Source organism: Cavia porcellus, unplaced genomic scaffold (genome assembly GCF_034190915.1).
Source record: "Cavia porcellus strain 051 isolate PalLab524CR breed Dunkin Hartley unplaced genomic scaffold, mCavPor4.1 scaffold_7, whole genome shotgun sequence".
In the NCBI taxonomy this organism is placed as follows: Eukaryota; Metazoa; Chordata; class Mammalia; order Rodentia; family Caviidae; genus Cavia; species Cavia porcellus.
Genome location: NW_026947490.1, coordinates 22523824 through 22544294, shown reverse-complemented (window position 1 = coordinate 22544294; position 20471 = coordinate 22523824). Strand labels below are relative to the sequence as shown.

Sequence of the window (20471 nt, the reverse complement as noted above, 5' to 3'; positions counted from 1 at the left end):
GAATATTGGGGACAACTATTTGGAAGAAAACTAGAGAAAATAAGATAGACAGTGAGATCTATGTTTCTTTAAATTGTTTCCTTATAAACTGTTTTGTTCTGTTTAATCTTACCCTCTTTAAGATAAAAAACAAGTGTGTAGGACTGATAACCATATTACTAAGCTCTTGTCGGATCGTTGAGCAGAACTGTTTGCAGTGTCATTGTTTGAATATCACTTTGTATGCTTTAATTTTGTAACTCAGGCAACTATTTCTAAAATGACGGTATGTAACTTATCAACTGGTGATTTCTTACTGTTTATTTTTCTGAAATTCTATATTGTTTCTACCCTTTTTATCTGTTTTTTTTTTCTTTAAATAAAAAGAAGCCATTGTTGGACATTGGCACAGATCTCTTTGTCCTTCTCAACTCTGTGATCCCTTCCAGGCATCACACCTGAATAAACAGTCACAAAATATATATATATATATCTTGCTTCAACTATAATTGGGATAACTTTCTCCTCACCTATGCCTTTTAGTCATGCCTAAGAGTTCAGGCCCTCCTGTAGAGATTTTACCCTGTCTTAAATACTGTAATATAGACCCAGCTTATCAATTCGTCCATGATGCTGAGATTGGCTGATACACAGACACTACATACTGTTGTTCATGTACAGAAACTTAAGAGAGTTTTTCATTTGTCAAGATAATGTGCTAATCCAGTTCTCATATGTTATCAAAAATTTAGATTACAGCTAGAAAGATTTATGACAGAATTGACTGCATCAATAAACGAACCTAAGAACACAGTGGGTTACAACTCTATCCCTCAAAAACAGTTTCTAAAACTTACCTGTCAGCTCTAATGCTCACGCTTTGATCATACATGCTTTGATTAAAATTTGTGATTGCCTAAAGGATGCCAAACACCAAGTAATCATACAGATAAAACTAATAACAAGAGGCCAGGGTTTTAGCTCAGCAGGACAAGTACCTGGTTGGAAAGCGTGAGGTCCTGAGTTAGATCCCTGGCACACACACAAAACACTAGTAACAAATATGCTAGATCCCTTTTATATTCCTTTAAGACAATAAATAAAGTTGTCTGGCTCTTACAAACTGCTTCACTAAAAGGGGACCCCATGGGCTGAGTGTTTGGCTCAGAAGGAGAGTACTCAGTAAGTCTTCTGTTTGATCCCCAGCTCCATAAAAATACAAGGAAATAAAGTGGAACCTCTGTGTCCTCAGAGACGATAGTTAAGAACAGGCCTATGCACGTTAAAACAGCTGCACAGATTCAATTTTATGTAAAACTTTAAAGAGTGATCACTGTATTCCTTCTCCATTTAAGAGTCCACTTGTGCCTCTTCTTAAACCTGGAAAAAATAAAATGCTGTAGTTCCACCTGGTGAGTCCCTCACACCTGTGGTAGAAAGTGCCCACCCCACCAGCCAGTAGACTTCCGTTTCTTAGTTGCCCAGACAACAGTTCCGGTTGTAGTTTGGCTGCTCCTGTCTGTTAGAAATGGCTGGGCACTGTGATGCACATTGTGTAAACCAATCCCCAGTCGACGAGCCATCCTGCCTCTGTGCTTCCTGCTTGCTTATCTCATATAAGCCCTGGACCCCCAGAGGTCAGTTCCTGATAGTCTGGGAATGATCCTGATCAGTGCCCATCAATGTAAGTAAATCTGCCTCCAAATCCTGGGTGTCGTTCTGGTGTTCCTGCTTGCCATTGCATACCCAATACAAATACTGTTAAAATTGCTAACTGTGCCCAGTCCACAACGGGTAACTGTCTTACTGTTCTAGCTCTGGTGGAAAGGCTTTATTAAGTATCTATTTTAACAGCCTTTCAGTCAAGTTTACGTCAACTCCTGAGGGACCCAACATACCTTACCTCAGGGCGCTGTCCTTGAGTATAGTCTTGGGCAAGACTTAATTTCATGTGCTCTTCTCTAGGAGCACTGTATGCCGTTACATTGACGTTCTCCTCTGGGGAGATTTGCTTTACACAAGTGCAACATCTTGTAGCCCTGCTGAGATTCTGCACCAAATTGTCCTCAGTTACAAATTTTACATAGTCCTATTGCTGCTGTTTCTTATAAACCAGCCACCTTAAATGGGGTTCCCTCTAATAATAGTCTGTAAAATGTGTCCAAATTACAATAATCAGATAAACAATCCAGCACACTATTAATAACAGATGCCCCAATTTTTTTGGGGGGGGGTTCTTTTTGAGACAAGGTTTCACTATGCAGTTCAGCCTGGCCTCAAACTCACAGTGATCCTCTTGCCTCCGCCTCCTCAATGCTGGGATTACAGGCATGTGCTAATATGTCTAGTATGTATCCCAACTCAGGGCCATATGATTTAAAATCTACTTGCGAAACATCCCCTCGTTACACACAGATACCATGGATCTTTATTCTATTTTGTCTTGTTTGACTTTATTGTATCTGATAGCATAGGCAGCTACTTCAAAGACAGCAAGATATATTAGGGTAGCCATTTTGGATTTACTATTATCTTGTTTTGAAGTCCTGTATTACATTCATTATTTTGTTTTTATTGGTTCTATTCTGTTCTGTTTTGTTTGATTTTTACTATGTCTGATGGTATGGGCAGCTATTTTGAAGACTACAAGAGGCACTATGGTAGCCATTGTTGATTTCCTATTATCTGGTTTTGAAAGGCTGTATCACTTACATTCTTTTTATGACTTTATCCTGTTTCATTTTGCTTGGTTTCATTCTCTTTAAGATAAAAAAATATCTTTAAAAAAGGCCAGACATGGTGGTACACTCCTGTAATCCCAGCATTTGGTATTGTTGCAAGTTCGAGACCAGTCTGGGCTACAAAGTGAGCCCAAGGCCAGCCTGAACTACATGGAGGGACCCCGTCTCAAAAAGACAAAATCAATAGATAAATAAAAAATAAGCACAACAGAAGCTTTTCAATTTTCCTATTAACCCTAGAAGTAACACAATCACCTACTGTCATAGCAGAATCACACAAATTATTGTTGCTTACATAATAGATACTATTCATAATTTAAAAGATATATGCATAATTTAAAGGATATAAGCTATGCAGATGTGTGGCCTTTCTCCCAGGAGAACCATAAAAGCACATTTTGCGCAGTATCCTTCTTCCTGCACTGGAATGCATTTTTGGAACTAGCAGATGAAAATATATGTTATGTTTGCCCAACTATAGCACTCCTTTTTTAAGCAGCCTGAAGCGCTATGCACGGCTTTGTAATTATGCAGGAGGAAGCATTTTGACTTCAGATAACAGATGGCAAACAGCACTGTGCATGCTGCAAACCAACTCAGAGACAGCTGTTTCAGGAACCCTTGATTACTCATTCATCTAGGGTTAGAGACATTGCATAATTGACTTCATTCTTCTAGAAAATCATATTCTACATATATATGCATACACACCAAATTTATTTACCATAGCAATTTAAAAGGCCAGGTGTGCTCAATTAAAAGCTTATTTTTAAATTAGAACTTTTTCATTATCTTCAGACTAATAAATATCATTGATATGCTTATATGATTGATTGATTGCCACATTTCTTAGATACTTATAGAGAGAGGGAATTAAATTGAGAACTAATATTATTTTCTCTCCACCTCTTTAGGAGAAAGATATTTTATTTATTTATTTATTTATTTATTTATTTTTGGTACTGGGATTGAACTCATGATCTTGCACTTGACAGGCAGGCACTTATGCTACTGAGCTAAATCCCTAGCCCTGAAGAAAGACATTTTAAATTTAACATTTATTGAACATTTTCCTTCCAGAAATGCATGAGATCATCCACATTGCCCACATCTCATGAACAGATATCAATCCATCAATAAAATAAAGGTGATCTGCTCTCCACTACCTGTCTGCCTGAGAAAAATTATGTCCTTTATGGAAGATAATAAAAATCACCAGTCACAATTTTTCATTGTTAGTATCTGATATTCAAAAGATAACCAAGTTTGATCGGGAGCAAATGAACAAAAATAGAACCTGGGTGATTAAATACTGGAGTCACCTGACAGTCTTTGAAATAATATTGATTAAAACTTTCCAGAAAACAGACAAAAAGATAATTTCACAAGAGAGCTTGGACTTACACAAATCCTGGAATCAAAACATACAATAACTAAAAAGAAATGTATTTGATAGCACATTGAATATCATTTCTTTACACGTTTGTCTTTGTGGCTTATGGTTTTAGAGATTTAATAGCTCACTAACTGCAGCTACTACAAGCTCGTAGCCTCCAGTATAGTGTATGTATACATAGTGTTTCTACTACATTGAGCAGAATGCAGAATTTTTTTGGTAGAGACATAATTTTGAAACCAAGATTTAAGATTTCAATTAAAACATCTCCTCTGGGTGTAAGACAATTAGAACAAGCAGAGTTCCGGACGGTGAAAGGAGAAAAAGACTTCAACCTTGTCAACAAGACTATTCCTTGAGATGTCTTTCAAAAACAGCAATTCGATATAATTCCTGTGATTTAGGACCCGGGTGGTGTCACTGTATTCAGGAAATTGAGAAAAGGTAAACAGCATGACCCAAAGCTTGAGGTGAAAGTGGAGTCTGACAGAGTCCAGTGTAAGAGTGTAGAATATGAAATGATTAGGAAGTTAAAACATGTAAAGATGTCTCGGCAAGAAGATAAAAACATACTGCGCAATTGAAAAGACTCAAAAGTTACTGGCAGTTTAGTACCCCTTTCTTCCGTGTAGATCACATCTAATTAACCTGCATGGAGCAAAAATAGTGAAATTACGATTTTTCCTCTTGACCTTTTAGTATCCTTTTGATGTTACACTGCTGTCTTTCAAGAATAGATGTGTGATGGTCAAACTTGATTGTCAGTTTGACTGAATTAAAAGAAGCCTAGAGCAGTGGCTGGAGGGTGAAGGGGCTAAACTCATCAGTAGATGAACCCATTGGCTATTCTGAGGTGGAGCCTGGATGGAGGAAGCAGGTAACTGGGGGCCATGCCTCTGAAGGGCATTTGCTTTTTCAGGGTCGGTACCTTTCTTCTTGCTTCCTGGATGCCTTTCCACAGAATGTTTCTACCTTACCACAGGCCTAAAAGCAATAGAGCTAGCTGACCATAAGACAAAATATATCTTTCCTCCTTTAGGTTGTTTTTGTCAAGTATTTGGTCACAATACAAAAGACTAGCAGAATCAGAAAAATTTGGGGCTCTCCCCTCGGCAGTAAACTCAGTTTCTGTCTTTCAACAAGCGTTTGTTCCAAATGTGAAACGCAGTGTGCCTTACCTTCAATGCCCAACGCAACTCAGCCAAAGTCATTCTTAACTTACCAATTTAATCTACTCTTTGCTTCCCCTAAACACTTTGTGGGAGTTAACTTATTTTCATAATACAGGTTTCTAATACCGCTGCATATGTTAAAAATTACCCATCGCTTTTTCGTGTGCGCTTTAAGAAATGAATAAAGAAGAAATCTGAGGGTAATAGTACTAGAGAAATGACTCCTATCAAACTTACCTGAGTCAATACAGAAACCAGCCCGCCGCGAGCATTCTGGGAAATGTAGTCCCAGCGGTGCGAGAGCGCGGAGGCACTTCCGTTTAGAGGTTCGGGGACATGGAGTCCGGTGCTGGGGCGGGCGGAGGCACTTCCGCTCCAGACGGAGGGCTCGGCCCGGTGATTTCGCTGGGGGGAAGGTGAGCGCGCCGCGGGTCTCAGCGACCTCTGGAGCCCTCTCGGCCTGGGCGCGCGGCTGGCGGAGCCTGGGTCCGTGGCCTGGGGCAGAGAAGCCAGGGGAGGGCCGGGGGCGGGGAGCGGGAGGCGGCGGCTCGCGCGCGCCCCGAGTCCGAGGTCCCCCGCGCCCCGCCGCCCCGAGTCTCCGCTCGCTCAGGCCAGCCCTGCCTCTTCCTCGCGGCGGCCACTGGCCAGGTCACTTCCCGCCTTGGCTTAGTTCCCTCGTGGCCGTCAAGGGTTCATGGCTTCCAGGTTGCTTTTTTTGTGAGAATTAAAGGAAATCGTACAAGTGTAAGATGCTTTAAAATAATGCGTAGGACAGAGAAAATGTTAGAGGTTCCCTTGAATTTCGCGGTAATCATCGGGGAGGCGCCCCGATGTCAGTGAGCGCTGGACGGAGTGGAGTTCTGGCTGCCGAGCCGCTGCCCCTTTTCTTTGATCGTTGCCGGCTTTGGGGTTGTTCCCACATTTTTTAACTCGTTGGAGCTGCCTCTGTAAGGAGGAGATTTCTTCCAACAAGAGTATGGGGAAAGGTCATGTGTTCATACTGGACGGAGAAACTAGCTCTATCACAGATTTGCGGAGTGCCTGACATGATGAAAGGCCTTAAGAAATTTTGTGCAACACAAAATGTAGTTTCTTACATTTGGGAAAAGACACTTTGGTCAGCTGCGTCCAGGTTATCATTTGCAAGTAATTATGCTTTCTAGAGAGAAGAAATCCATGATAAATTACTGTTATTAATGGAACAAATTGTATATGAGACACCTCACACATCCGAACTTCTGAGAGTGACAGTTGCGCATATCACACAAAACAATTGTTTCTGAGTTTCTGAAAAGCACATTCCAGCAGAGCTTGGTGGTACACGCCTATAATCCCAGCACTAGGGAGGCTGAGGCAGGAGGATTGTTGCAAGTTCGAGACCAGCGGGGGCTACAAAGTGAGCTCAAGGTCAGCCTGAAATGCATAGCGAGACCCTGTCTCAAAGAAAAACAAAAAACACACAAAAAAGCAGATTCCAATAGGAAGTTTTGTTTGTTTGTTTTTTAAGCGTAGTAGCACCTGCTTGTTTGAAAGTACAGGAAGTAGAGCATATTATTGGCCCATTTACAGCGAGGGAGGTGTGGTGGGTTTCAGAGACATTAATCATTTGCTCAAGCTTCGCACTGCTAGTTGGTAGAAAATAGAGATGGCAGAATTTGCACCCAGGCATTTTAGCCGCATTATGATGACAAGAAGCATTGAGGACAGAACTGTTAGAAGGGTTGTCTGTGAACGAAGAAGGTGGCTGAGGGGGCTCAGGCGTGTGGTAGGAGTCTGGCCCTTTTTCTCACCAAGCTGAGGGCAGCTGTGGCTGCCTGGAGAGGGAGGCACCTGTTACACCCAGAGCGCACCGTGCTCTAACAGCACCCGGCAGCTCTCATGAAGTCTTCTCCTCCCCAGTCCGCCTGCCCACACCCGGCCTTTTTCCAGAGGAAAAGAACAATGACCAAGTTCCAGGTAAGTTCTTTGCCTTTATGTTTCCTAAAATGACGTCTTATTTTTATCATCCTTGGGAAAAGTCAAAGGATACCAGAGGCAGCGTTAAATGCCAGGCTCTCACCTTTTATTTCCAAATAACAGTGTGAAAAGTTAAATTTCATTTAAAAGGAAAAACTTTGTAAACATGCTTAAAAATCAGTGCCTTCATTTCCCGCATTCCTTCCCAGTGCACATACAGGTGTAAATTCATAGCCGCGCTTTGGGTACAATCTTGTGCTTTCAGGTTGTGTGTTAGTTCACCTACAGTTAAATGGTCACTTCATTTTCTATAGTTTGCCTGATTTTATTTTTCTCCTTCATATTCCTGTGCTTTATGAATTTTGCTGTTTGGAAGACATTTGCACTGACAGTGTGTACTGCCTTTTTTCCCCAATGAAGAAGTCTGAAGATTCTGTACTTTTATCCTTTATGTTTTAGAAACTAGTTGCTGGGCTGGGGATTTAGCTCAGCGGCATAAATGCCCGCTTGCAAGCATGTGGTTGTGAGTTCAATACCCGGTACCGATAAAAAAAAAAAAAAAAGAAAGAAAGAAAATAGAAGCTTGTTTTCCCCTGTGTGGCACCTTATTTTGCGGAAGGAGTTATACGTGGCTTGGATTAACAGGATTCAGATGACGCTGACCTCAGAGGGAGTAATGTTAGCAAACAAGAGACTAGAATTTTTTCTTTAATTCTAAGTCATTTTTATAGTTAATTATCTGCTTTAAACCTGTATTTTAAAGTAGTACATACTTATTTTTAAAATATAACAGCCTTTCCAGGTATGGATCAGCTCGGTGAAAAGAGGGATTTGTAAAGCTTTCGATGCCTGCTGATGTCTGCGCGGGGCTTAGACATTTTTAATGCCTAAGCCAGATTTTTCAGATCGCCATTCAGGCACTGCGAGAACAGGAAGAAAAGAGAGCTCAACACTGGGGACCTGAAGCTGATTTCCCCGTGACCCTGGTGGGTCCCGGTGGATGAGGGCTCCCGAAGTAGCACTGTCCTCGCCTGTTCCTCTCCTAGGACTGGTATCCCCTGGTCAGTGAGCACACACATGCTCAATTCCAAAACAGAGCAGAAAAGCAGAATCTTTTTCAGAATCCATGCTGAAAAACACCGCACACAGAATTTTAAGGCAGACAAAGATAGGCATGGGAAGTTACCTTTGCCTGAAAGGTTTAGTGTTCATGATTGGAATCTTCCTGACACGTAAGTCACCCCAGCAGGACTGCGAGAGTAAAGGAATAAATGATACATAAATGCTTTTTTAATTAAATAAATGGAAGTTATAAAAAAGTACTGTTTTTATTGGTTGCCAAATTATTCAATATTTTAAAAAAATAGTGGCGAATCATAGACACATGTGCTCTTACAGGACAAATTAATTGGGAAAGTAGCCATTAGCAAAATGAAGATGCATTTTTTTTAGCCGCTTATTGTAACAAAATAACTGGACAAAGTTAGCTGAGATCTGTGTAAAAATGCTTCTTGCAGCATTGTTTTATAATAAAGTTATTGAATTATTTATTTGTAATGATCAATACATTATAGATCATCACTTTTATAGAGTACTCGGCAGCCATGAACAGAATCAAATAGGTGATGGAATGATACTGGCATTTTGGGGCACCCGTATCAGATCCTGTCCTAAGTCGGGTCCTCCGTCTCTTCAGAGACCTCGTGATGTAAGTCCTGTGACACAGACCAGGAAGCTGAGGTGCTAAGAAGTTAAAGACTCAGCCAAGGGCCTGGGACTGTTCACTGAGGCCGTTTCCCGAGCTGTGCTCCTCACCTGGGCCCTGAATGCTGCCGTGGTTATAGATCCTGGGAATACAGAGAATGAACTACGTTATCTGCCCTGGGGAGTTATTTGGCACCCCTTATCTGAAAGGCTTGGGACCTGCAGTGGTTCAGGTTTCAGACAGTTTTGGATTTTGGAATAGTGGCATAGGGGGTGGAGAAAAAATGGCGGCGTGCTAGGGGATCGAGCGAAGAATCTCTCCAGAGAATTCAAACTCAAAGCTAAAAAAAAAAAAAAAAAAAAAAAAGACAGCATGGAGAGGACCAGACAAATCCATAGCGATTCTTATCAACCAAGACAGTACAGCTGGAGGATTTAAAGTCGTGCTGAGACCGGAGGCTGCAAATCCCGCGCCCTTAAATCAACGAACAGACTCGTGGACCCAACACGAAAAGCTGAGTTGCTTTTGGGGACTGCGGAAACTGAGACTCAGATCGAGACTCCAGGCGGCAGCCAGTTCTGCACCGCTGCACCAGAGCAGATGTACAGAGCTCTGGCGTTTCGAATCTAAACGGTGCACAGAAATCTGACCAGTCAGCGCTGAGCCGCGAGGTGGGGAAAAGTGGATGGCTTGGTGTGTGGCGGTCCCGGAGCGGGGACTTGCACCGGACTCTGGTGAGTATAGAAAACCCCGTGGCGGCTGGGTTTGGCCAGAGAACAGCTGGCCCGCCACCACGGGGAAATCAATAACACAGAATCTGGTGCAGACATATTAGCCTGGCGGCAGAAATCGCAGCTTGGTGACATCACCAGGACCCCCTGTAGGGAGGGCTGGTGGAAGACATCTTGAGTCCTGGCAGAGTCTGATTGCTTGCTGGCTTCAGCTCCGCACGGAGAACTTAGTGGGAGCCATCTTGGTTTTGGGCAGATCTGCTTTTCTAGAGCTCCTATCACAGAGAGGTTTGGAAGAGAACGGCTGGGACCTGGGCAGAATCCTGTGCCATTACCCAGCTGCTTCTGATTCAGGGAGAACTGGCAGGAGCTGTTGGGGCTAGATCAGGCCTCTGCTTGGGGCCCAATGGGCGGATGCAGAATGGTCACAACTCAGTGACAACCAGAAAGTACAGCCTAATTTATGAACTAACTGACACAGAGGCTAGAGACTAGACTGAACCGCCCCTGCATCCCAGCCTACCCCAGATAACAGCAAATTGGGGAGGACAGCAAAAACTCAAGCCGGCACGCTTCTGAAAGGCCCTAAGCAATTCGGAGAGGGCCAGAGAACTCCAGGACAGTCTGAAAGAAACCAGAAACATGACAAGAGATAAAAATAAAAAAAAATCTCCAGCTGTTCAACAGGAGAAATTAAACCCAAGAGAACTAAACACTGAAGAGAACAAGCACAGTAACCATCCATTGCTCAACTCAGCATCAGCCGAAATTAAAAAGTATTTACATGATCTCATAGAGGAATTTAAAGATGTACTCCTGATCCAAGTGAGGCAAGATATAAAGAGATTAATTAAAGAAATGACAAGCCCTGCCCAAGAGAACACAGATGGAAGAACTGAGGAAATCAGAAAAGAAAGAGAAGCATCTGAAGAATTTAAGCATAACTTAGAATACATGAAACAGATCCAAAGAGAAAATCAGGAAACTAAAAACTCCATTGAATATTGGCAAAATGCCTTGACAGAAACTAAAGACAACCTTCTGAAACTTGAAGAGAGATTTAGGGCTTATGAACGTGAAAGAAAAAGCCTCTTAAAAATAACAAGGAACCAGAAAGAAGCAATTCTAAAACTGGAAGATGATAAAAAGATGCATAACCTAAGAATAAAGAATGTGAATGAGGAAGCAGGAACATCCAAAAATGAAATACAAAAAATATTCACAGAGATATTAAAGCAAAATTTCCCATGTATAGCAAAAAGAAATGATATCCAGATAAAAGAAGCATACAGAACGCCAGCTACCTACAACCAAAACAGATCTACGCCTAGGCATATAATAATCGAGATCCCAGAAATCCACCAAAAAAACAGAATATTAAAAGCAGCCAGAGAAAAGATGCAGGTTACCTATAACGGGAAATCTATCAAAATAACGGCAGACTTATCAACACAAACTCTTAAGTCAAGAAGGGAGTGGGGAGAAATATTCTAAGTCCTGAAGGAAAAAAATATGCAACCTAAGTTCTTATATCCATCAAAACTCTCTCTAAAAATTAATGAAGAAATAAGATACTTTCAAGACAAGGAGGAACTGTGGGAGTTCGTGGCCACCAATCCAACCCTACAGAGAGTGCTGAAGGACATTACAGAGAAAGAGAGGAAGAGATATCAGGATTACAGCTACAGTGGCAGAGAGGCCTCAGTGTACGGGGCAGACCATGGAATGAGGGAATAAGGTGGACAAATTATAGCAGAAAAGTGGAGTAGCAGACATGAGGCAGAGACGGTAAGCTAGTCTTTGGTAGAGACAGCTCTGAAACTATATTTAAAAAAAAAAAAAAGCAGAGGTCATTGCTAATGGTGTATAACGATTTAAAAGACACAGTAGTCCTAGTGCCATATTTAGATTGAATTAAATTTGTTCTGGTCTGTCCACTCATATCAGATTTGAGGACACAGACCTCTAGAACCAAAAATAGCAGGTTATACCATGGTAACCATCCTTACTTTCCTATTGACTTAAGCTGAAATCCTGTATTACTTACATTGTCTTACTATGACTGATCTTAATTGTATCTGAATCATAAGACTATTGGTTGGCCTTGACTGATCCTATTTGAAATCCGTATGCGTGTTAGAATCAACCCTAAAAGTAGAGGAAACTACTCTGAGCATGACAGGATGTAAAGGATATCCATACTGGTATGAATCAGTAACAGCTCTCAAATACTACAATGCAGTCAAAGATAAGTTTTTATAAAAATAGGTGATAGTATATTTAACTATAATAAGCCAGTGTTGTCGACAAATCTATTGAAAATAACAAGAGAAAACATAGTAGCTACGGAAGATCATTTATATTATAGTTTTGTAAGTCTTATCCATTGCATGTTTATCTAGGAAATTGTTTCGCTGTCTTGTTATGACTTGGTTTTCCCTATAATACAGAGAGGATAGGAACAAATACTCTGAGGAAGAGACCTGAAAAACCCGAGGCTTATTTTGTAGCATTATAATATAAATTCTAGCAATCTATTGCTTGCTGATTAAAATGACTCTGGACTGGTTTCTTCAGCTCAACTTCAGCATATGCAGAGATGGGGACGGCTATCACAAAGAGAATGAGAGATGCGATGGTAGTTGGAAATGTCTTCCCTAATTTGGAACTTGAGGACCTAAAAAGACTCCATCATCCTGTAATGATTTGATTAGTTCTATAATATGCAATAAGTATAGAAAGTGGGTGAAGTTAGGGACAACTATCTGTAAGAAGCTAGAGACAGTTAGATAAGGTAGATCTCCAGTGGACTTGCTTTGAAATCTGTATTTCTTTAAATTGTTTTTTATTTTTTTTTAAATGTTCTGTTCTGTTTTGATATGGTTAACCTTATCCTCTTAGAGATGTAAAACAAATAGGTGGGACTGATAATCATATTACGGAGCTTTTGTTCGGCCATAGAGCAGAATGGTTTGTAGGGTCACTTTTTTGAATGTCATTCTAAATACTTTAATTCTATAACCTAAACAGCCATTTCGAAGAAGACAATTTGTAACTTATCAACTGGCAATTTCTTACCTTTTGTTTGTCTGTAATTTAGTATTATTTTTCTACCCTTTTTTTCTTTAATCCCCATGTATTTTTTTTTTCGTTTCCTTTTCTTTAAATAAAAAAAAAAAAAATACAAAAAAAAAAAAAAAAAAAAAAAAAAAAAGGAATAGTGGCATAGACTTTTCTGGCTAAGCATCCCTAACCTGAAATTCCAGATGCTCTAAAACTCTTTCAGTGGTGTCACCTCTCAAAAAATGTCCAGTTCGGAGCATTTTGGATTTTTGGATGAGGTCCATTCGGTCTGTACTGCCCAGTGAGAGGAGATTGGCACTGCTGACCTGATTGGTACAGTATCAACCACATTTTGACAAGATTGGCACTCAGATTATAAAATATGTGACAACGTGATGGAACAGTGACCATTCTAGGAACTTCAGTATCTAAAGGACACCATATTTTTTTCCAAACCCCTGTCACCACACACACACACATAAGCATTTTTGGTATGGTCCAGGTGGCCAATGAGTACAAAATCTCGATAGCACATGTTTGATGCTGTAGGAGGCGGTGACCTTCAGGGACGTGGCCGTGGTCTTCAGCGAGGAGGAGCTGGGGCTGCTGGACTCTGCCCAGAGGAAGCTGTACCGGGACGTGATGCTGGAGAACTTCAGGAACCTGCTTGCCGTGGGTGAGGCCCTCGCTGACCACTTGGCCCCCTCTCCCTGTGGAGGGTTTCTCCGTCTTGGTGCCGTTAACTTGGTGGTGTTTAGAGCGGGATAGTTTGTCACAGTCTAGTTAGTGGCACCCGTGGCCTCTGCATGGGACAGTTCCCCCAGTGAAATTCCTCGCAGCACTTTTCTTGTCCTGTGGAGTATAGAGACGGAGTCGCTGATCTTCATTCCAAGGCAAATTTGTCTTTGTAAATGAAGCACAAATGAACAGGAGCCCTCAGCAGTCCCCGGGTCCCTATTTCTCATCTCTTTATAAATCATAATCCACTGGTGGGTCATGAAATTTAGTAGCCAGCATTTATGTTGTGAAATAAGAGTGATATTGTCAGTGCCGCTGTGTCACAGCAGTAACTAGGTGATTGCGGTTAAAGCACACTGGTTAGAAACAGACCATTGCCGGGGGTTTAGCTCGGCGGCACAAGCTCCCATCTGGTAAGTGTGAGGTCATGAGTTCGATCCCCAGTACCACAAAAAACAACAGCAAAAACAGATCATTGAATCTCTTATTTCAGTAGTTTGTCTTTCTAATGTCAATAAGTGTATTTTTTGTACACTGTGTCATGATAAAAATGTTTAATATCTCTTGGTGGAGCAGAATAGAGGCTTATTTTCTGGGATGAGAACCAAAATTTTTCAGTACTTTTTTTTTTTTTGGTATCAGGAATCAAACTCAGGACCTCGCGCTTGCCAGGCAGGCGTGGTGACACTGAGCTGTAACCCTTCGGTACTCCCTGCCCTTAACATTTTCCTGTAAATCGTGTCATTTCACAGGACACCAGTCCTTCAAACCCGATATGATATCCCAGTTAGAGAGAGAGGGAAAGCTGTGGGTGACGGAGATCCAAACCCAAAGAGGTAGGCATTCGAGCAGGAGACAGCTGTGCTGCTGGGGCCCCGCAAGTGACCATCGCCGGCTCGGCCCCCGTTCGGAGTGGTCTCTTCCCCGCCTGCCGCCCAGAGGCCCTGGCTGTGGTCTCTGCCGCTCCGACCCTCCCCGCCTCCCTTTCACTCGGTAAACCCGGCCTGTCTAAGGTGCTGGAAGGTCACAAAGCTTCCTTCCTTCTCCTGACCTCACTGTTCCACATTCTTCTCCCGTCATTTCCCACTCCTTGGTCTCATCACACTCAAACATGATGATGATGTGTCACAGCCTTTTCCTTTTCTCTGACTGTAATCCAGTAACTTCCAGCCCTGACTCCATTCGTCCATCTGCTCAGAAGTCACTTCGTGAGCAGTCCCGTGTGTCCAGCCTGCTTACAATGCTTCCCTTCACTCTCTGTGCTCAACATGCTGTAAATAATGACCGAGCTCTGTCCCACCGGACTTATTCTCTTGTTGGGTTTTTAGTTGTACAATTGATAACACGCTTTAACATTTTAACCATTTTTGAGTTCACAGTGGTATTAACTTGTCATCACACTGTAGCTGTCTGTTTATAACTGTTAAGTCTTGGGGAGTTGAGTTTAATCAGTAAGTAACGTTCTTTACATCTTAATGCCCATTTTGTCTGATACCAGTACAGCTGCCCTTGCTTGTTTTTAATTATTGAGCGCAAAGCATCTTCTTCCACTTTTTCACTATAAACGTATTTATGTCTTTAGAGCAAAACTTATATTTGGTTCATAGTTCTTTTTTATCATACAGTCATTTTATTTTTAAAAATTTGTACACGATTCCAGAACACAATGCTCACATTTCTTCTGTGGAGTACGTAACAAATCATAATTCTTTCTTCATTCCCTTTTCTCCCCTCCCATTGAAGAAAGGTCTAGTCCCTGCTCCCTGTTACCTTTTATTTTGCTTGGTATGTATAATTTGGGCATCTTGTATAAGGGAAACCGTGCGATATTTAAACTTGTGCGATTCTTAGTTTTTAAATCCATCTTTTCAATCTGTGTTTTTGTACTGGAGAGTTTAATCTGTTAACATTTACAGCAAGACTTCCTGTCTCTGGAGGGCTTGCCTGAAGTGAATGAACTGGAGCGGAGGTCCACAGGCTATGGGAGAAGGGAAGTTTAGATTAGTGAAGGTGTTCCTTTCGTCTCTTAAGAGCGGTCTGGGCTGGTTTCGGGCTGCTCTGGGAAGTCTCCCCTGGGCTGGGTGCTCTCAGTTGAGATAGCCCCTCTGGCTTTGCTGGGATTGAACCCATCGCCAAGTAATTTTTTTTTCTTTTTGTCTTTTTCGTTTTTATTGGTACCAGGGATCGAACTCACAACTGCCTGCTTGCAAGGCAGGCGCTTATGCTGCTGAGCTAAACCCCCAGCCCCAATTTTTCATTCTGTACACTATGGTTGCACATGGTGACAACTGTTGGCATTTTGCATTTTGTTGTTACAGCATTTTTGTGGCTTTCTTAATGTTCTCTTTTGTCTTGTTCTTTTTTTTTTTTTTTTTGGTACTGGGGATTGAACTCATGACCTCGTGCTTGCCAGGCAGGCGCTTATGCCACTGAGTTAAATCCCCGGCCCTCTCCATATTTTCAAAAGACAGTCTTTCTGGACACAATATTCTCAGTTGACAGTTTTTGCTTTTTGCCAGCACTTTAAATCATCTCACTGCCCTGGCATGCAAGTTTTGTGCTGAGAAATCTGCTCATAATTTTCCTGAGGGCCCCTGGTGTGTGTCTCTGTCTCTGATGGTTCAGCTGGTTCCAGTGTGTCTTTCGGGGTTCAGTCTTAAAGTTTAAGCTTCTTGGATTTTCATATTCATTTCTCCTCCCCCGTGTGGGAGTTTCCCCTTTAATACATTAGCTCCCCCTTCTTCTGGGACCCCCGTTATGTGTTTATCATCTCTTTGGTGACAGTCCATAAATTCTGTCAAAATTGGTCATCAGTCCATTTTCAAGTTCACTCAGTTTTCTTCACATTTTTAATTTTTACCTCTGCTGATAGTTCTGTTTTGTTCATGCATCATTTTTGTGACTTTTTTTGGTGATCAATATTCTTCTGTAGCTCATTGAGCATATTAAAATAATTTTAAAATTACTGTCAGGTAAGTTATAGTTCAGTGCTCCTTTAAGTTTGAATCCAGAGATTTTATTTTGCACCTTTGAGTGAGTTCTTGTTCCCTGTTTCTTTGTATGTTGTCAATCTTTTGTTGACGATTAGGCACTTGATAAAAAGGCCCCCTTTCCTAGTCTTCGCCTTCTTCCTGTTTTTGAGGGAAGACCCTCACTGACCGCCAGGGTGTACTTTGAGCCGTGCGGTCTGCCCAGGTGAGCGCTGAGGTCTCCCGTGTTTTCTGTGCCTGGGTCTTGCCTGAGGTGGGTGTTTGCTTTTCCATCTTCCTCTCACACGCGATGCTTTTAAAGGTCCTAATTTCTCAGACACCAGACCCTGGCATCGCAGGGCCTTTGGTGTTCTGCTCTGTCCCCTCACCTACGCCTTCCCAAGGCTGTTGCAGGTCTGTGATCCCTGCTGTTTTGCTGAGTGGTGCCCACTGTTGCTTTCCAGGGCATCTTCTCATCCTGGCTGTGTGTCAGGCAAAGATCTCAGTGTTCATGTAACTCCCAGACAGGTTAGGGTAGTGCAAGTGAGGTGCTCCCTGTTCCCTCCAGGGAGGGCGCTGGACCACTGGTTCCTTAGCCCACACCACGAAAAGTAGGTGAGTAAACTGAACAGTGGATCCAGTAAGACACATGTTCAGAAGAGACCAGAGAAGACCTCAAGGCCTCACCCTGGGCCTCCTAAATTTCTTTTTTTTTAAATGTGGCTGTTTCTTGATTCAACATTTTCTGTGTTGCTATAAACCTTTTCAGAGTTCCTACACGTTTATTTTATTTTTGAGACAGGGTCTCTCTGTACAGTTCATACTGGCCTTGAACTCACTTTGTAGCCCAAATTGGTCTCAAACTTGCAACGATCTTCCTGCCTCAGCCTCCTAAGTGTTGAGATTATAGGAGTGCACTACCACGCCTGGCTCTACAGATTTATTTTAGCTTGCCTATAGTTTTTTTTTTTTTTTTTAATGTTGCCAAAGAGAAATAGAGACTTTGAGCTTCCTACTTTCTTCCTTGCTGATGTCACTTTCTGCCCTTAATTCCTTAATTTTTTTGTCCTTTCAGAAAGCAGAAACCCAATGAGGATGGAGATTCTTCATGAAGCAGGGTTGGGGTGCTTTTCACTGGCAGAACTTTCTCACTGGCAAATCAAGAGATGCGTTCTAAACAGACTAACCCAAAGTCAGGACTTCATAACAAGTACTCAAGGAAAGAATGCTTGGTTCCCCGAGCAGTGTGACTCCGCCTGCCATGTGGGAGTGGAAGAATCTTATCAGGCATCTGTAGAGGACAGCTGTCTCATGAGTCTTCTAGGGGATCATTCCAGTGTTACTGAAAATCAAGAATTTCCAACCAAAAGCACTCGGAGTCCTTGGAGTAAAATATATCTCAGTGAGACGCAGAGCCACCAAAAAAACTATAAGCCAACTCAGATGGAGAACCAGTTATGTATCTTGGTTCCATGTGTTGACATCTTAAGTTGTGTCTCCCAGCACCACGGTGATTCTGTACTGTTGGAAACAGATGAAGCTGACAGCGGCAGCCCTTGTGGTAGAGACATCCTGCAGATGTCCCCACTCACCCCACACTGTGTCCACAGCGGACAGAGACTGTGCCAGCGTAGGGAATGTGAAGCAGCTTTCAGTGACAGCTCCAGCCTTGAATGCCATCAGCAGGTGCACTTGGGAGAGAAGTCCCCTGGGTGCAGTGTGTCCGCGGAGGATGCCCGTTACAGTCCTCCTGGTCAACCGAACATCCACACGGGGAAGAAGCGCTACTGGTGTCACGAGTGCGGCAAAGGGTTCAGTCAGAGCTCCAATCTGCAGACCCATCAGAGGGTTCACACGGGGGAGAAGCCCTACACATGCCCCGAGTGTGGTAAGAGCTTTAATCAGAGCTCGCACCTGTATGCGCACCTGCCCATTCACACGGGAGAGAAACCCTACAGGTGTGACAGCTGTGGGAAGGGCTTCAGTCGCAGCACCGATCTCAACATTCACTGCAGAGTCCACACCGGGGAGAAACCTTACAAGTGTGAGGTCTGTGGGAAGGGCTTCACCCAGCGATCCCATCTCCAGGCTCACGAAAGAATCCACACCGGAGAGAAACCATACAGGTGCGGCGACTGTGGGAAGCGCTTCAGCTGCAGCTCAAATCTTCATACCCATCAGAGGGTCCACACTGAGGAGAAACCATACAAGTGTGACGAGTGTGGAAAGTGCTTCAGCTTGAGCTTTAATCTTCACAGCCATCAGCGAGTGCACACGGGAGAGAAACCGTATAAATGTGAGGAGTGTGGAAAGGGCTTTAGTTCAGCCTCCAGTTTCCAGAGCCATCAGCGGGTCCACACAGGAGAAAAACCTTTTCAGTGCAATGTGTGTGGGAAGGGCTTCAGTCAGAGTTCCTATTTTCAAGCCCACCAGAGAGTCCACACTGGAGAAAAACCGTACAAATGTGAAGTGTGTGGGAAGCGCTTCAACTGGAGCCTGAATCTCCACAATCACCAGAGAGTCCACACGGGGGAGAAACCCTACAAGTGTGAGGAGTGTGGTAAGGGCTTCAGTCAGGCCTCAAACCTTCAGGCCCATCAGAGTGTCCACACCGGGGAGAAACCATTCAAATGCGATGCGTGCCAGAAGCGGTTCAGCCAGGCCTCACACCTGCAAGCCCACCAGAGAGTCCACACTGGGGAAAAACCCTACAAATGTGACACGTGTGGGAAGGCCTTCAGCCAGAGGTCAAATCTTCAAGTCCACCAGATCATCCACACCGGTGAGAAACCGTTTAAGTGCGAGGAGTGCGGGAAGGAATTCAGCTGGAGCGCGGGTCTCAGCGCTCACCAGCGGGTCCACACTGGAGAGAAGCCCTACACGTGTCAGCAGTGTGGGAAGGGCTTCAGTCAGGCCTCCCACTTCCACACCCACCAGAGGGTCCACACCGGAGAGAGGCCTTACATCTGTGACATCTGCTGCAAGGGCTTCAGCCAGAGGTCACATCTGGTCTACCATCAGCGGGTCCACCCCGGAGGGAACCTGTAGGACTGAGATGTGAAGAAGCCTTGACTGCCTACACAGCCTGCTTGGCTGTGGGAGGACCTCGGAATTCAGAGGCTCTTAAATGCTGTGCTTTAAGACTCTCATTAATTCCTTACCAATTTAACAGATTTAACAGAAGAGAGACTTACTTGTTCAATAAATGTGGTCAGTTTATACAGACTTCCAAAGTGTCACCATTCTCAGGATGAGATACAGCCGGAGAGAGGCCTTATGAATGAAGATTCGGGGCAGGACTTTACTGAAATTATGATTGACAGAACCCATGTCAAGGAAAGTGTAACTCCCACTGGGAGGTTCTCCTCACCGTGCCTCTGCCGTGCAGAGCTACGCTCGGCTCAGAACAGGGCCTACAGTTTCGGAAGGAAGGGAAAAATCCGTGTAATTAGGACCTGGGTATAAAGATGCTGGTCGTCAATTTATATTCATAAGGAATCCTGAAAGTAGCCTTAATAACAATTTCAGAAAAGCATACAGTATTGAAAATTAGCACTCCTTAGTGACAGTTTCAGGAAATAGGTATGAGGAGTCAGTACTGCATCCACAGTAGCACAGATTTGGACAAAGGACACAAATCTCTCCCAACCATCACAGTCTATGATCAAGTGTGAAGTGTATCAATCATATAGTGTAATTTTTGGTATTGTTTGTACTTTATAAACTGAAAAGCACTTTTTTTTTATTAATGTGACACTACATTTTATACGATTAGAATTTGGGGGCCCTAATTCATTAAAGTAACTGAAAATGGTCAAAGTGGTTACTGACTGTGACTGGGTCAGCCTGTTTTGTGGTGCTGTGACAAAATCCCCAAGACTGGGGAATTAGACTGAATAGAAATTGAACTTTTACAGTTCTGGAGTCAGGCCCTGGAAGTTGAAGGTCCAGGGGTCTGCAGGAGACAAACTCCTCTCTAGTGCATTCTGTTTCCTGGCAGCACATAGTGGGCCAGGAGGGG

At 43.0% G+C, this 20471-nt stretch overlaps 1 protein-coding gene across 6 annotated transcripts; it reads left to right on the top strand.

Moving 5' to 3' along the window:
- The first annotated feature begins 5565 nt into the window (after positions 1 to 5565).
- On the top strand, positions 5566 to 20269 carry Znf235 (zinc finger protein 235). 6 transcript variants are annotated; one of them, XM_013146873.3, is made up of 5 exons: positions 5566 to 5704; positions 7188 to 7244; positions 13293 to 13419; positions 14234 to 14317; positions 17526 to 20269. In XM_013146873.3, exons 2-5 carry the CDS (start codon positions 7230 to 7232, stop codon positions 19496 to 19498), a joined length of 2199 nt encoding a protein of 732 aa, XP_013002327.1. In that variant the 5' UTR covers positions 5566 to 5704; positions 7188 to 7229; the 3' UTR covers positions 19499 to 20269. The 6 variants fall into 6 exon arrangements, with proteins under 6 accessions (XP_013002327.1, XP_063108267.1, XP_063108265.1 ...); XM_063252197.1 differs by having other exon boundaries at positions 5624 to 5704; positions 8038 to 13419; XM_063252195.1 differs by having other exon boundaries at positions 5704 to 5774.
- Positions 20270 to 20471: the final 202 nt, after the last annotated feature.